The sequence below is a fragment of the Aythya ferina genome (assembly GCF_964211825.1).
Source record: "Aythya ferina genome assembly, chromosome: 19".
Taxonomy (NCBI): Eukaryota; Metazoa; Chordata; class Aves; order Anseriformes; family Anatidae; genus Aythya; species Aythya ferina.
This window is the reverse complement of record NC_140309.1, coordinates 7,937,723-7,950,367: the sequence shown is the minus strand read 5'-3', so window position 1 is coordinate 7,950,367 and position 12,645 is coordinate 7,937,723. Positions and strand designations below refer to the sequence as shown.

Below are 12,645 nucleotides of genomic sequence, written 5' to 3'. Positions count from 1 at the left end.
GTGCTCTGGGCAGAAATGCTCGGGATGCTGCTCGCCAGTGCTGGGAGGAGCAGCTTAAATCCTTGGCTCCAAAAGCAGGCTGCTGCCGGCTCAGACTGGGACTTAAATTCAAGTTGAGGTTTTAATGCCACGGAGCCGCTTTTAATCCTCCCTGAATCCGATACGCGGGGACAGACGCAGGAAGGGGACCTCAGCTCACGGCAGCAGACAGCAAACAAGGCGACCCGAGCAGCGCAGGACCGCGGCAGCCCCTCGGCACAGAACAGTAAGAGATTTCCTGATAAGCTCTTATCAGTCCCGGGGCAGCGATAGGGGTGGCGGTGCGGCACGACAGGAGGGTTGGCTGCCTCAGAGGGGGGCAAAAATCAAACCCTTCCCTTCGGCTCCCCCCCGACAAGCCCCGAGAGCTTTGTTGCGCTTCCTTTTGCTTTTGGGGAGGGATTTCAAGCAGCAGAGATCTGCCGGGAGGTTGGTGGGGGCCAGGAGGAGCCGGAGGGCAGATGGTGAGCTTGGGATGAGCTGATCAGCAGGAGCAGCTCCAAGCCCAGCCCTTCCCGTCCCAGCCACCCCAAAAGCCTCACAGGGCTCGCACCAGGGGTGACACAGCCGGGACCAAGGGGCAGGAGGTGTCAGAGGGGGGCTGCAGGAGAAGCCCTGCCCCATTAGCCCGCTGCTGGTGCCTCTCTAATGCTCTCCCTGTGGGTGGAAGCGCATTTCTCAACACCAAGCTGGACTCTTCCCAGCAAAGGTGGGAGCAGCCAGTGCCGGGAACTGCGCTCAGCAGAGGCAAAGCCCTTGGAGAAGAGGGCAGCAGCACCGCCAGCCTGCTCGGTGTCTTCTCTCCCCAAAACCCGTCACTTTTTGAAGCCCATCGTGGCGACGCTGCCACCCCGGGCTGGGCAGACCCCAGCGGAGCTCCTGCCCCGGCAGGAGACCTGCTGGAGGTGGCGTTGCCGTCGCCTCGTGCGCTTTTGCTCCTTGCCCCGATTAAATAACCATCCCGGAGTTATCAGGAGCTGTCGAAAGAGCTGAGTCGACATTAATTAGTAACTGAAAAGATTTGTCGGAAAGGGAATGATGGGAGCAAAATACACAGCCTTTTGTTTGCCTACCGCAGCGAAAGCGCACGGGGCTTCCCCTCTGCCACCCGGCCACTCACCCCCGGCCCCTGCTTTGTGGGCACAGCGGTGCCAGCGGCCCCATCCCGCCCCTGCCTCCCTTGGGGCTCCCCACTTCTCCTTCCAGCCTGTCTGCCATCGAGAAAATCCCCCAAATCCCCCCCCAAAAAATGGTGCTGCTCTGGGAGAGGGTAACCCGGCGCTTTTCCCTTTGCCCTCCAAGGGCTGCTCGAGCTCAGCTCGTGCTGTGGGGGTGAGCGGGCAGGGGCAGCGAGCGCCTCTGCCCCATCTCCCTGCGCGTTGACCTTGCCCTGTTTGCTTTCCCCGGCCGGGGCAGGCTGAGCAAACAGCGGATGCTGGGGCCCCGGCGACGGCCACGCTCCAGCCCGCTCAGTCGCAGGAGGGCTGCGCTCCCGGCTGCCCACCATGAGGTTGCTGCTGCCTGTCCTGGTGCTGGCCCTGCTGCTCGCCCCGGCCCGTGCTGCTGAAGGTGAGCCCCTTCAAGGGGGCGTGGGGACGGGGTGAGGGTGGGGGTGTCCTGGGTGAATCCCCTCCAGCACGGTCCTGCATGAAGCGGGCACCGTGGCTGCGTGGGGGGGAGTGGGGAGCGGTGTCGCCATAGCCCCCCAGGGGTGGGTGCCCGTGTTGGGTGCCCTCAATCTGGATGTGGCCACGGCTGCCTTCACCCCACGGTGCTCCTTCCGTGCCCGGTGTCCCTTGCAGAGTCCTGCGAGGGTCGCTGCGATGAGGGCTTCAACTCGCTGCAGAAGTGCCAGTGTGACACCCTCTGCATGTACTACCAGAGCTGCTGCAGCGACTACTCCACCGTCTGCAAAACCAAAGGTACTGGCCCCGCCGCCCCCCCCTGCTCCTGCCACTGGCCTCAGGGGTCTCGGGGTTCCCAACAGAGTCCCAGGCCACCAGCACCGGCTCCTCTCTGCACACCCCCGTGTCCACAGGGGGATGGCAGGGCTGGGATTTGGCACTGGGGTGCTGCCGTGCCGGGTTTTTTCGGCACCCAGCTTGGTGCCACGGGGCTGGGAGCACCCAAACCCGGCATGGGGACACTTGGGGCTCCCTGGGACTGACCCGTCCCCTCCTGCAGTGACCCGGGGAGATGTCTTCGCCTTGCCAGAGGATGACTACCTCGACTACGACCTCCCCATCGACACCGGCACGGAGCCACCCACCAGGCCGGCAGCGCCCACAGGAGCTCCCACGGAGCCCCCCACGCCCCTGCCCACGGTGTCGGAGGACGAGTGGGGCACCGAGGAGCCGCTGCTGGAGACAGAGAAGCCTGTGCAGGAGCTGCCCACCACCTCCGACGGGGTCACGGATGAGGGCTCCGGCGATGAAACCGAGGAGCTGTGCAGCAGGAAACCTTTCAACGCCTTCACCGACCTGAAGAACGGATCCCTTTACGCCTTCCGAGGTACCCCAAGGCCCTTTCCCCGGCACGTACTGCCAGGCTGGCATCCAACCTCTCACCTCCCTCCTCCCCTTTCTCTTCAGGGAAGTATTTCTACGAGCTGGACAAGAGCAGCGTGCGGCCCGGCTACCCCAAGCTCATCAGCGACGTCTGGGGCATCGAGGGCCCCATCGACGCGGCCTTCACCCGCATCAACTGCCAGGGCAAGACCTACCTCTTCAAGGTGGGTCCCCAAATCGCCGTGGCTGTCCCCAGAGCACCCGTGCCCGGGGACTCCACACCGCTTTGCTGACCCCCCCCCCGATCCCATCACGCCCCCAGGGCAGCCAGTACTGGCGCTTCGACGATGGGGTCCTGGACCCCGGGTACCCGCGCAACATCTCGGATGGCTTCGAAGGCATCCCCAACAACATCGATGCCGCCTTCGCCCTCCCGGCGCACAGCTTCCACGGCAACGAGCGAGTTTATTTCTTCAAGGGTAAGGCACAAAACCTCCCCCCCTGCTGCCCGTGGGGGCCGTGAGTGCCCCAGCAGGGCGCTCACGGCCCCGCGCCCATCCCGCAGGCAAGTACTACTGGTCCTATGACTTCGCCCACCAGCCCACGCAGGCCGAGTGCGAGAAGTCCTCGCCCTCCACCGTGTTCAACCACTACGCCTTCATGAACCGCGACAGCTGGGAGGACATCTTCCAGGTCCTCTTCGGCAGCAGGATGAGTACGTGCAGGGCCGGGACACAGCGCGGTGCCAGGCTGTGCGTGGGACCCCCCCTCTGCTCCGACCCCCTGTGCTCAGCCCGCATCCCAGCCCTGCCGAGCCCCTCACCAGTCACTCACACCGCAGTGTCACTGTTGGGGCTGTTTATTCCCACTGGGGCTAAGGATGCTGTAGGAAACCCCAACCCCAGGCAGGAGAAATGAGAGAAGGAGAAGAGGAGAGCACCAGCGGGGCTGTTCCCAGCCTTGGGGTTGGCAAGGGTCAGATCCAGGCTCTGCCTCCCCATGTCCCCATCACACACCCCATGCGGGTGGGGACCCTTCGGACCCCCTTTATGCCACGGGACAGGCGCTGGGGGCTGTCTGTGGGGCTGATGTTGGCTCCTGCATGTCTCTGCCCCCGTCCTAACTCACCCTCTGCCTCCCTGCCAGTCGGGGCGAGCGGCCCGCGGTACATCAGCAGAGACTGGCGGGGGGTCCCCGGGCAGCTGGACGCTGCCATGGCCGGCAGGATCTACGTGGCGTCGCAGCAGCCCCGCCGGAGGAAGTCCCGCCGCCAGCGCAAGAGGTACAAGAGCCAACGCTCGCTGAATTTGGGGTTCTGGAGCTGGCTGCAGAACGACTCCGACTCCATGGACGCCGAGAGCGACTGGCTGTCGGGATCCAAGTGCGAGACCCTGCAGAGCGTCTACTTCTTTGTCGGGGGTGAGGCTGGGGAGCTGCAGGGACCCCCGTGGGGCTGAGGGGGGGCTCCTCTGGCTCTGCGCCATCCCTGAGCTCTGGGATGCCATGGGGCTGGCGGTGAGGGCTGGTAGTGGCCCCAAAGCCGTGCTGACAGCCCCTTTTCCCCCTCTCCCAGACAACTACTACCGCGTCAACCTGCGCACCAAGCGCGTGGACCTGGTGCAGCCCCGCTACCCGCGCTCCATCGCCCAGTACTGGCTGGACTGCCCGCAGCCCGGGGAGGAGAGCACCTGAAGAGGGCCCAGCACCACGGCCCGGAGCTAGACCGCAATAAACCACGAGCGCCGTGCAGGCTGGAGGGTCGGTCTGTCTGTCTGTCTGGCTGTCGGGGTGAGATGGGCCACCCGTGGACTGTTGTGCCCCGGGGGGCTGTGGTTGTGCCCCTGGCTGCAGCCAGGCTGGGGCTGGTTGCAGGGTGCGGGGTCCCCTCTGCTGGTCCCGGCTCCAGTGAGGCTGTGGCTGCTCAGATCTGCTCCACCAGCCACCCCAGGGCCTCTTCCCACTGTGGTAGAGGGACAGCTCCGGCGGCTGGCAGCCGGGAGCCACCAGGGTCAGGTCTCCAGCCCCCCAGGATCAGGCCCACAGCCCCACGGGGCAGGTGCCAGACCCCGAGGCTCTGCCCGTCCCACCCTGCTCACCTCCGGGCTCCAGCAGACCTGGCCCTGGCCACGGCGGGGCCGAAGGCTCGACCTTTCTCTCGGGGCTGGGCCAACGCTCGGGGCCCGGTGGCTCCCGGTTGTCCCGTGGCACCGCGTGCCGCCGAGACAAGCTCCTGCTCCTTCCCCAGCTCCTGCCATGAGCAAAATCCCAACTTGCTGCCTCCCCACGTCCTCGGGGCTTTCCTGATGCCCCGGGGATGGCCCCATCCCCATCTCTCACCGCTTTCCCTGGTGTGGCCGGGAGCTGGGCAGAGCCACGTCCTCCTGGCCGGGCAGCGGGATGCCAACGGGGACCGGCTGTGGCACGGGGAGCCCCGGCAGCACCTGGGGGCCGAGCGGAGCTGTCAGGGTGCTGCTGTGCCCTGCCTGCCCCAGCAGAAGGGACACAAAACATACCTGGGGCACGAGGGTATCAGGCAGACCGGGGCAGCACTGGGGGCAACCGGAGGCTGGAGGCAGTTTCTGCAAGAGGGAGAGGGCAGTGGGTGTTGGTGCAGGCTCCCTGCAGCCCCCACGGGGTGCCCGGGGTCCCCGTGCTCACCGGCAGCTGGTGCCCGGAGGTGGGCATCGCGTGGGGCTGCTGGAGCTGCGTGGGGTGGCCAAGTGGGATGTGGGTGCTCCGGAGAGGGACCCGGCTGCTGCAGGAGCTGCGGGGGGCTCTGCAGGATGGGATGTCACCGCCAGGGTCTGGGGACTTGTGGGGCTGCCTGGGGAGCAGGGAGGGAGCAGGGCAGGGCACGGGCAGCCTGCAGAGAGCCTCCCAGCCCTGCCTGCAGAGCCTCCCTGGGGCAAACATCCACATCCCTCAGAGGCAGGCACTGAGTGCTGCACAACCGGGGGGATCTCCGGCTCCTGGAGCCCCTTTTTGTGGGTCCTGCACGTTCCAGCAGGACCCCCCCCGTACCTGAGCTGCTCGTTCTCCACCACAAAGTCCCGCAGGAGGCCGTAGAGGCTGGGCCAGGCTGGGGCTCCTTCCGCCAGGAGCTGCCCTTCGGGTGGGGAGCAGCGTGGCCCCCCGGGGCCGGACCTGCCCACCCAGCCCGGCTGTGCCCCCGGCCTCGGGGGGGTCCCCAGCACCTCCCCGCTCCTCGTGGGCACCGTGGGCAGGCAGAGCTGCTGGCGCAGGGAGAGGTTCTCCAGCTGCAGGGCCCGGATCTCTTCCTCCAAGCTTTGCAGCAGCTTCTCCCGGGGGACCTGGGAGCACCAAGGGGTGGCTCGGGGAGGGTCCCGGCAGCGGGGCCGAGCATCCTGCCCCTGCCCCGCAGCCCTACCCTGTTGGCCACGGGTCTGGTGGTGACCCTGCGAGCCCGGCTGGCGTAGTGCAGGGTGCTCAGCGTCTCCGAGAGGCAGCGCGAGGATGGGGAGATGCAGGCGACCTGCCAACAAGGAGGAGCAGCAGGTGAGCCTTCCCCTCCATGGGGCAAAGACCCCGCGGCTCCGTGCACCTCAAAACCCCCCTGCCCAGCCTCCTCCACGCACGTACCATCAGCGTGATGCCCCAGCCACCCAGCGAGCGGGCCAGCAGCCGGGTGAGCTTGCTGTCCCTGTAGGGGATGTGCGTCCGGTTCCCCTGGGGCTTGGCCAGCAGGGAGATGCAGTGTCCTGCAGGAGGACGAGCCACAAAATACACATCGGGGCCGTAACGGGGTCCGGCAGCTGCTGCAGGGGGTCCCCAGCTCTTACCCAGCGCCAGCAGGCTGCGGTTGATGTTGTTGGCCTCCACGCACAGCTCCCCGGTGGAGCCGGTGTCCTTCACCCGCTCGCTGCCGGCCAGGTCCACGAAGCACAGTGTGCCCTGCTTGTCGGGGCTGCTGCTGGGCTGGAGGGGGGAAAACACACCCTGCGGGGTCACACCCTGCTCCTGCATCCCTCCTGCTCCTTCCCCGTTGCCCACTGCGGTGCCCAGCCCCACCAAAACATCCTTGGGGAGAGGAGGACGCAGCCGGAGAGCCAAATTCCCCCCCAGCCCTCCCGCTTTGTGCCCGGAGCAGGATTTGTGCTCACGGCTCGGCTGCGGATGCGGATGGTCAGCAGAGCGTGGCTGCGGCTCGAGTGCTTGTTGAGGGCGTGCGCAGAGGTCCGGCGCCTCCGGGAACCTGCCGGGATGGAGAGCTGCAGGGGGGGCACGCCGCCCCCTGCCCGGCACCACCACCACCACCAGGTTCAGCACCTCCCGAACGTGCCCCCCCAGCACGGTCCCAGCCCCGGCACCTTGCAGGAGGAGGTCGACGATGGTCTCCAGGCTCTCAAAATCCACGCTCAGCTGGTTCTCGGCGTAGAAGCCGCGGGTTTTGCTCCAGCGCAGGGGCAGGGCGCACGGCGGCCCCGGGCTCAGCAGATCCCTGACCTGGGGAGGGGACAGACAGACGGACGGATGGATGGCGGAGAAGGGGAGGCAGCGGGGATGGGGCAAGGGGGTGGCGGCGGGGCCGGGTGAGCGCTTACCTGCTCGTTGTAGATCTCCAGGTAGGAGGCACTGAGCGCCAGGCCGGGGCCGTGGCTGCGGCTGTGCTCCAGGAGGCAGGCGAAGGATCTCTGCATCAGCCCCAGCACCGCCGGGGCCTCGCTCTGCGGAGACCGAGGGGGGTCACGGCACGTCCTCACCCCCCACCCCGGGCCGTGAGGAGCCCGTCCTGCTCTCGAGGCCGCTGCTGTACCTGCCCCAGAGGCCCCATCAGGGTGTAGGTCTTCCCCGAGCCCGTCTGTCCGAAGGCGAAGACGGTGCAGGAGAAGCTGGAGAAGGAGGGCGAGCCTCAGGCACGGCCCCGGGGCTGCGGTGTGGAGATGCCACCTCCCGGCCCCATCCCGGCAATGCAAACCTCCCGCTGAGGCCTGCACGGCTCCCGCCTGGTGGGGACGTGGGGCTGGGGGGCTCCGGGGGGGGCTCACCCGTCGATCGCCAGCTCCACCAGCTGCCTCATGCCGCTGCCCTCGAACACGGCCTCCTGCGAGGCGCCCGCGTCGAAGACGGCGCTGAACCCGAAGGTGGCGTCGTGCCTGGCCGCGCTCACCTGGGGACGGTGGCGGTGGGTTGGTTTTTTTTTTGGGGGGGGGTCCACGGCTCCTGGACCCCGTGGGGAGGTGGCACTTACGTGGACGGTGCCGTCGCCCAGGCTGTGCACCACCCGCCGGTCCCCTCGGCGCGTCTCGGTGCAGGTCAGCGGCCGGACCCTAACGTGGGGGCGTGGGGGGACACAGAGGTGGCACCATGTGGGGACCCCCGCTGCGCCCCTGGACCAGGTGAGGTTGGTGTTTTGTCTGGTCCCTGCCATGTCCCCAAACCCGCCGCGTCCCCCTTACCTCAGCACCACCCTCAGGCGCGTTTCTCTGCCCTCCACGGGTCCCTCCTGCTCCGCTCCGGGGCTCCTTGGGGGAAAAAAAAGGGGGTGCGGGGTGGTGGCTGACCCCACAGCGGGGCCCCCCCAAGGAGAGGGACCCCCAGCCATGCTCCTGCTTTCCTCCTTTTTCCCCCTGCACCCCAGCACCTGGCAGAGGACGGCGTGCAGCTTCCCCCACACCCCCACACGGGGCCACCCCATTCCCCCCACCCCAGCATTTTTAGGGTCCCAGCTCCCCTCGCAGCCACCCAGGCGGCCACGTTGGCTGCTCAGGCCCCGGTTGCCGTGACATGGGGTGACCTCGGTCCCCTCCGTCCCCCGTGGACTTACGCTCGCTGCTGGCCCCGTGGCAGCGTTCTGGGCCGTGCGCCCCGTCGGGGCTCCATTCGCCCCCCGCGCCCCTCGCCGGGGGCGGCGGCGGCGGCGCCCGCTTGGCCCCACTGGGAGCCACGGCGCAAACTGGTACCACGGCTCGGTTAAACATTCACCCGTGCCAGCCCCGCGGGAGAGCCGTGGTGACACGGGGGGGGGTTGGAATGAGGCTGGGGGCAGGCGGCGGGTGCTGCCCGGGGTCGTTTTATCCCGGGGAGGGGGCTCGGGGGGGCTGCGGTGTCAGTTGGGCTGGTGCTGGATCCCCCGAGCCCCCCTCCTTGGTTTGGGTTCCTCTGGGTGCCCCCTTTTTTGGGGGGGAGCCGTCGAGGGGGGGGGAAGTGCTGGGAGCTGGGGGGGTTCCTGGGGGCTGGAGGTGGTGGGGGCACCACCCCGAGGCCTGTAGGGTGCTGCCGTCGGGGGGCACCGAGCGGGGAAGCATCCCCGGGAGAGAACCGGGGAGGGGAGAGCTGGGGGGGGCCCGGTGAGCACCGCCCGCTCGGGGCGGTCCCGGTTTCCCCCCCCCTTCTCCCGGGAGGGGATAAAAAGCGGGGTTGGCGGCGGGGCTGGGGGGGAACCGGGCAGGATGAGCGCGACCCCGGGCACCTCCCGCGCCCCCCAGGCGCTGCTCCGCTTCCCCGACGGGGCGGGAGGACCGGGCAACGGGAGGGGGAAAGCAACAGCGGCGGCGGCGGCGGTGGGGGGAGAAAACCGGTCCCCGGGACCCCCGGGGGGGCCACGGAAGAGGCGGCGAACCACGTTCAGCCGGGGACAGCTGTGGGAGCTGGAGCGAGCCTTCGCCGCCGTGCCCTACCCGGACATCGCCACCCGGGAGCGCCTGGCCGAGCTCACGCAGCTGCCCGAGGCCAAGATCCAGGTGAGCGGGGTCAGGATCCCCCCATCCCCATCCCCGGGACCCCACTCCTCACCCTACAGGCCGTCCCCAAGCTCCCTCCGTCCCTCCCGGTGTCTCTTTGCCTCCCCCCAGGTCTGGTTCCAGAACCGCCGTGCCCGCAGGATGCGCAGCGCCAAACCGGAGCCGCCACCGTCACCGCCCGGGGAGCGGGACCTGCCCGCGGTGCCCCCCGATGGCACCGTCCCCGTTGTCCCCGCGCTGCCAGCACCCCACAGCCCCGCTCGGGGCCTCCCCACCTCGCTGGGCTCCATCTCCGACCTCATCTACAGCGCGGCCATCACCAACCTGGGCGAGCCGTAGCCATATCGGGGTTTTCGGCCCCAATTTGACGAGGGTGCGGAATCACCGCCGGGCCCCGCGCTCCCTGCGGTGCCATCCAATACCCTAAATGCCAGGGAGGCCGTGGCGGGGCCGGCTCCCTTTAATCCCGCCTAATCTTTGGGAGAAATACCTTAATCTGAGGCAGGATCCGCGGATGATTGCGGCGCGGCCGCCCCTAATCCACAGGCACGCTCGCAGGTGCTGGGGGATTTCCCCGTATCGGATATTGCAGCGTGCTGCCAGAGGGGCTTAGCTGCCATCGAGCACTAATCGCCATGTCCCACCCCGGCGTTCTGCCCGCCTGCCAGGTGTTTGCATCCCCCCGGGGTCCAGCTGTGCCCCCTCCTCGCCATGAGGACCCGGTGGGCTCCACGAGCAGGGTCTCTCGCCCCCAGAGGGGGCTCCGGGCAATTTTTGGCACCCTCAGGTGCAGGAGAGGCGATGTGGCTGCCCCCAATGTGATCCTTTTCACGTGTGAGGGCTCGGTATGAGCTCCACGGAGGGGCTGCCTGTTTGCTGAGTGTTTGGGGACAAGGCCAAGCTGGGTGCTGACCCCACTGGACCCTGATCTACGTGGAGGGGGAAAGCGCCCGTCACCAAACGTGGGCAGGGGCAGGTCACGAGTGAGTAACGAGTGAGTAACGCGCTCCTTAAAGTGTGCAGGGGACCAGGTGGGAGCAGGGAGGACAGGCAAAGTGAGGGCACCGCGTCCTGCAGGAGGGAGCACGATGTGGGGCGCAGGGGGAGAGGGGAGCTTCGTGGCTGCGATGGCTCTGAGGTGCCGACAGCGCCGCACGGTCACAAACACGAGGTTATTTATTTCCAGAACGAAAGCACAGCAGCTTCACAGAGCTGGAACCGCACCAGCTCACACTCCTCTCCGTGCTGGGGTGGTAAAAGTTCACAGCCGGTCCCTCTTCGCTTTGCGGCTGTGGGATTTTTTAATCCCCCATTCATCTCAGGAACGTTCAGGTCCACCAGCTGCCAACGCAGAGATAAGCCTGCCCCAAACCAACGCCTCCTGGGGCGGCCCAAAGCCTCCAGCACAGCACGAGCACCGCAGCTCGGGGGGTTGCACGTGGTCACAGCTTCCCCAGGTCCCCTTCGAGGGTCCGCACCATGACGTAGAGCTCCGCCAGGCCGACCACCGAGGCCACAATTACCGCCGAGAGGACGCGCTGAGGACACAAAACGAGAGCAGTGACCACGTGTGAGCGGTGAAGCTGCTGTTGGGTGCAGGGGAGCACCTGCTGCTCCTGCCTGAGGGGCTCACTCACCGCCGCGGTCTCCGCGAAGACGTACTGGCTGCCCAGGTAGGTGCAGGCGAACGCGGCCACCACGGTGACGATGTAGTTGAAGACGGTGATGACCACGGCTTTCACGGAGCGAACTGGGGAGGAGGGAAAAGAGGATTGCTGTTAGGTAAGGCTGGGGGCACGCTGCAAAACTGCTGAGTGAATCTGCCTGCGGCGGCCTCCGCTGGGCTGCAGGAAGGCTCGAGAACTCACCTTGCCTCCCAAAGTCAGCCAACGTCCCACCGCGGTTCATGTCCTAAAGGAAGGGATTAAAACAACTCGTGTTCTGTTGTGTTTTCATGTTAACTGCAGAATAAAAGCAATACCAAAACCTTGTCCTGTCCCCAAGGCCCAGTTGGAAGTTTGGGAAGCTCCCGTTGGGCCCTCCACAGAGATTTCTGGATTTATGCTTCTGGTCTGATTCGGTGACAATAAGGGGTAATTTTAAATCAAAGCATTTATCGGAGTTTGTGTTCTCCTACATGGAGTCTGCAGGTTTGTCTGAGAGACCCTAGAGGGTCTCACCTTGTCAGCTGTGTTCACGACTGGCTTGTCAAAACGGTCGCTGTCCACAAAGATCTCACTCAACTCAGTTTTTACCTGGGCATGAATGAGCTCACTTCAAAACTATAGCAAATACAGAACAGTTCGGAGAATGGCAGCGCAAATGCTCACAGTAAAAAATTGACCTAAGATGCTCGGTCTCCCAGATCAAAACCTGGCATCTTTCGGCACGGTGAGCTGCTCCAAGTCCCTGTCTTCTATTCCACTCTCCCCATAACCCCGCCCTGCCTCAGCACCACATCTACTGTCCCCAGGTATTCGCAGCGCGTGCTCCTCAGGTCCCTGCCCCTCTCCCCTCTGCATTGCATTCATTCTATAAAGAAAACTTATTTGGCTGTCGGATTGCTTTTGGCCATGCTTTTGAGGATGAATCACGATGGGGCAGTCAGCAATGCACAGACACAGATGGCAGCACCACGGGCTTAGAAAGCTAAGCAACTTCTGTTCTTCACACCAGTACCAGCCTGAAGATGAAGGTGGCTAACACTGGTGTGACAGGGCAGGGTGGTTTTTTGCCTGTAGGACATTTGGATTTTCCTTCTCCTGGCTGAACCGTCTGCGTCCGGGCCCCTCACCTGGCCGGTGACGTTGCGGGTCATCCTCCGGTACTCCTCGTTGGCCAGCTTGGCCTTGATCCTCTCCAGCCGCGCCACCAGCTCGGGGTTCTGGGGGCAGAGCACAGCTCCCGTCAGGGCTGCGGGGCTGGGGGGCTCCCGGCCCGACCCCAGCACCGACCCTCACCTACCCGCGGCTGCACCGGCACCTCGGGCACGGCGATCTCGCTGCCTTCCAGGAGCTGGTAAAGAAACAGCGGTGAGCCTGCGAGGGGGAAAACGTCGAGATTAACGGATTTTAACGGATTTTAACGGATTTTAACGGACATCAACAGCGGCGCGGCCCGGCCGAGCAGGCCCCGCACAGCCCACCTGCCTCCCGCAGCCCGCTGTGCAGCCTCCTCAGCAAGCTGAACGGCACCAGGCCACCCTCAGAGCCCACAGCGTCCCGCAGCTCCTCCCGCAGCTCGGCGGGGAGCCCGGCCAGCTCCTCTCCTTCCACCGCTCCCCTCAGGCGCGGCCCGGCCCTGACGGCGGCCGCCATCTTGCGGCGCCCTCCTCCCCTCACCTAGGCGACAAGGAAGGGCGGAACCATAGAGACGGGCGGGCTAGAGCGGCGCCTCGG

The 12,645-nt window shown here is 66.3% G+C and overlaps 4 protein-coding genes across 5 annotated transcripts; 2 read left to right on the top strand and 2 right to left on the bottom strand.

Annotated features, from left to right (window-relative positions):
• Positions 1-7: 7 nt before the first annotated feature.
• VTN (vitronectin) lies at positions 8-4,307 on the top strand. The gene is made up of 9 exons (XM_084493202.1): positions 8-265; positions 1,456-1,608; positions 1,842-1,961; positions 2,224-2,550; positions 2,631-2,770; positions 2,869-3,025; positions 3,112-3,261; positions 3,693-3,965; positions 4,120-4,307. Exons 2-9 carry the CDS (start codon positions 1,545-1,547, stop codon positions 4,236-4,238), a joined length of 1,350 nt encoding a protein of 449 aa, XP_084349328.1. The 5' UTR covers positions 8-265; positions 1,456-1,544; the 3' UTR covers positions 4,239-4,307.
• Positions 4,308-4,338: 31 nt separating this feature from the next.
• Positions 4,339-8,448, bottom strand: KIF12 (kinesin family member 12). The gene is made up of 17 exons (XM_084493199.1): positions 8,332-8,448; positions 7,964-8,029; positions 7,756-7,834; positions 7,553-7,674; positions 7,321-7,396; positions 7,109-7,231; positions 6,875-7,010; positions 6,668-6,759; positions 6,347-6,482; positions 6,147-6,265; positions 5,935-6,039; positions 5,568-5,857; positions 5,205-5,370; positions 5,060-5,125; positions 4,884-4,987; positions 4,643-4,794; positions 4,339-4,532 (listed from the first exon to the last, which is right to left on the bottom strand). The coding sequence occupies exons 1-17, from the start codon at positions 8,385-8,387 to the stop codon at positions 4,468-4,470; spliced, it is 1,953 nt and encodes a 650-aa protein (XP_084349325.1). The 5' UTR covers positions 8,388-8,448; the 3' UTR covers positions 4,339-4,467.
• Positions 8,449-8,910: 462 nt separating this feature from the next.
• SEBOX (SEBOX homeobox) lies at positions 8,911-10,781 on the top strand. Its single transcript, XM_084493207.1, has 2 exons — positions 8,911-9,247; positions 9,359-10,781. Exons 1-2 carry the CDS (start codon positions 8,957-8,959, stop codon positions 9,584-9,586), a joined length of 519 nt encoding a protein of 172 aa, XP_084349333.1. The 5' UTR covers positions 8,911-8,956; the 3' UTR covers positions 9,587-10,781.
• Positions 10,404-12,604, bottom strand: VMA12 (vacuolar ATPase assembly factor VMA12). 2 transcript variants are annotated; one of them, XM_084493206.1, is made up of 6 exons: positions 12,393-12,602; positions 12,212-12,285; positions 12,042-12,131; positions 11,116-11,158; positions 10,885-10,997; positions 10,404-10,785 (listed from the first exon to the last, which is right to left on the bottom strand). In XM_084493206.1, the coding sequence occupies exons 1-6, from the start codon at positions 12,562-12,564 to the stop codon at positions 10,690-10,692; spliced, it is 588 nt and encodes a 195-aa protein (XP_084349332.1). In that variant the 5' UTR covers positions 12,565-12,602; the 3' UTR covers positions 10,404-10,689. The 2 variants fall into 2 exon arrangements, with proteins under 2 accessions (XP_084349332.1, XP_084349331.1); XM_084493205.1 differs by having other exon boundaries at positions 10,404-10,997; positions 12,393-12,604.
• Between the last annotated feature and the right edge of the window lie 41 nt (positions 12,605-12,645).

Coding starts and splice junctions, on each gene's coding strand:
- VTN (XM_084493202.1), top strand. CDS start 1,545: ATGAGGTTGCTGCTGCCTGTCCTGGTGCTGGCCCTGCTGCTCGCCCCG. Junction 3,026..3,111: donor GCGAGTTTATTTCTTCAAGG/GTAAGGCACAAA, acceptor CCCATCCCGCAG/GCAAGTACTACTGGTCCTAT. Junction 3,262..3,692: donor CCTCTTCGGCAGCAGGATGA/GTACGTGCAGGG, acceptor CCTCCCTGCCAG/TCGGGGCGAGCGGCCCGCGG.
- KIF12 (XM_084493199.1), bottom strand. CDS start 8,387: ATGGAGCCCCGACGGGGCGCACGGCCCAGAACGCTGCCACGGGGCCAG. Junction 7,675..7,755: donor TGGGCGACGGCACCGTCCAC/GTAAGTGCCACC, acceptor CACCGTCCCCAG/GTGAGCGCGGCCAGGCACGA. Junction 6,483..6,667: donor TCCGCATCCGCAGCCGAGCC/GTGAGCACAAAT, acceptor TCCCCCCTCCAG/CCCAGCAGCAGCCCCGACAA.
- SEBOX (XM_084493207.1), top strand. CDS start 8,957: ATGAGCGCGACCCCGGGCACCTCCCGCGCCCCCCAGGCGCTGCTCCGC. Junction 9,248..9,358: donor TGCCCGAGGCCAAGATCCAG/GTGAGCGGGGTC, acceptor GCCTCCCCCCAG/GTCTGGTTCCAGAACCGCCG.
- VMA12 (XM_084493205.1), bottom strand. CDS start 12,564: ATGGCGGCCGCCGTCAGGGCCGGGCCGCGCCTGAGGGGAGCGGTGGAA. Junction 12,286..12,392: donor CAGCGGGCTGCGGGAGGCAG/GTGGGCTGTGCG, acceptor TCCCCCTCGCAG/GCTCACCGCTGTTTCTTTAC. Junction 10,998..11,115: donor GGCTGACTTTGGGAGGCAAG/GTGAGTTCTCGA, acceptor CCTCCTCCCCAG/TTCGCTCCGTGAAAGCCGTG.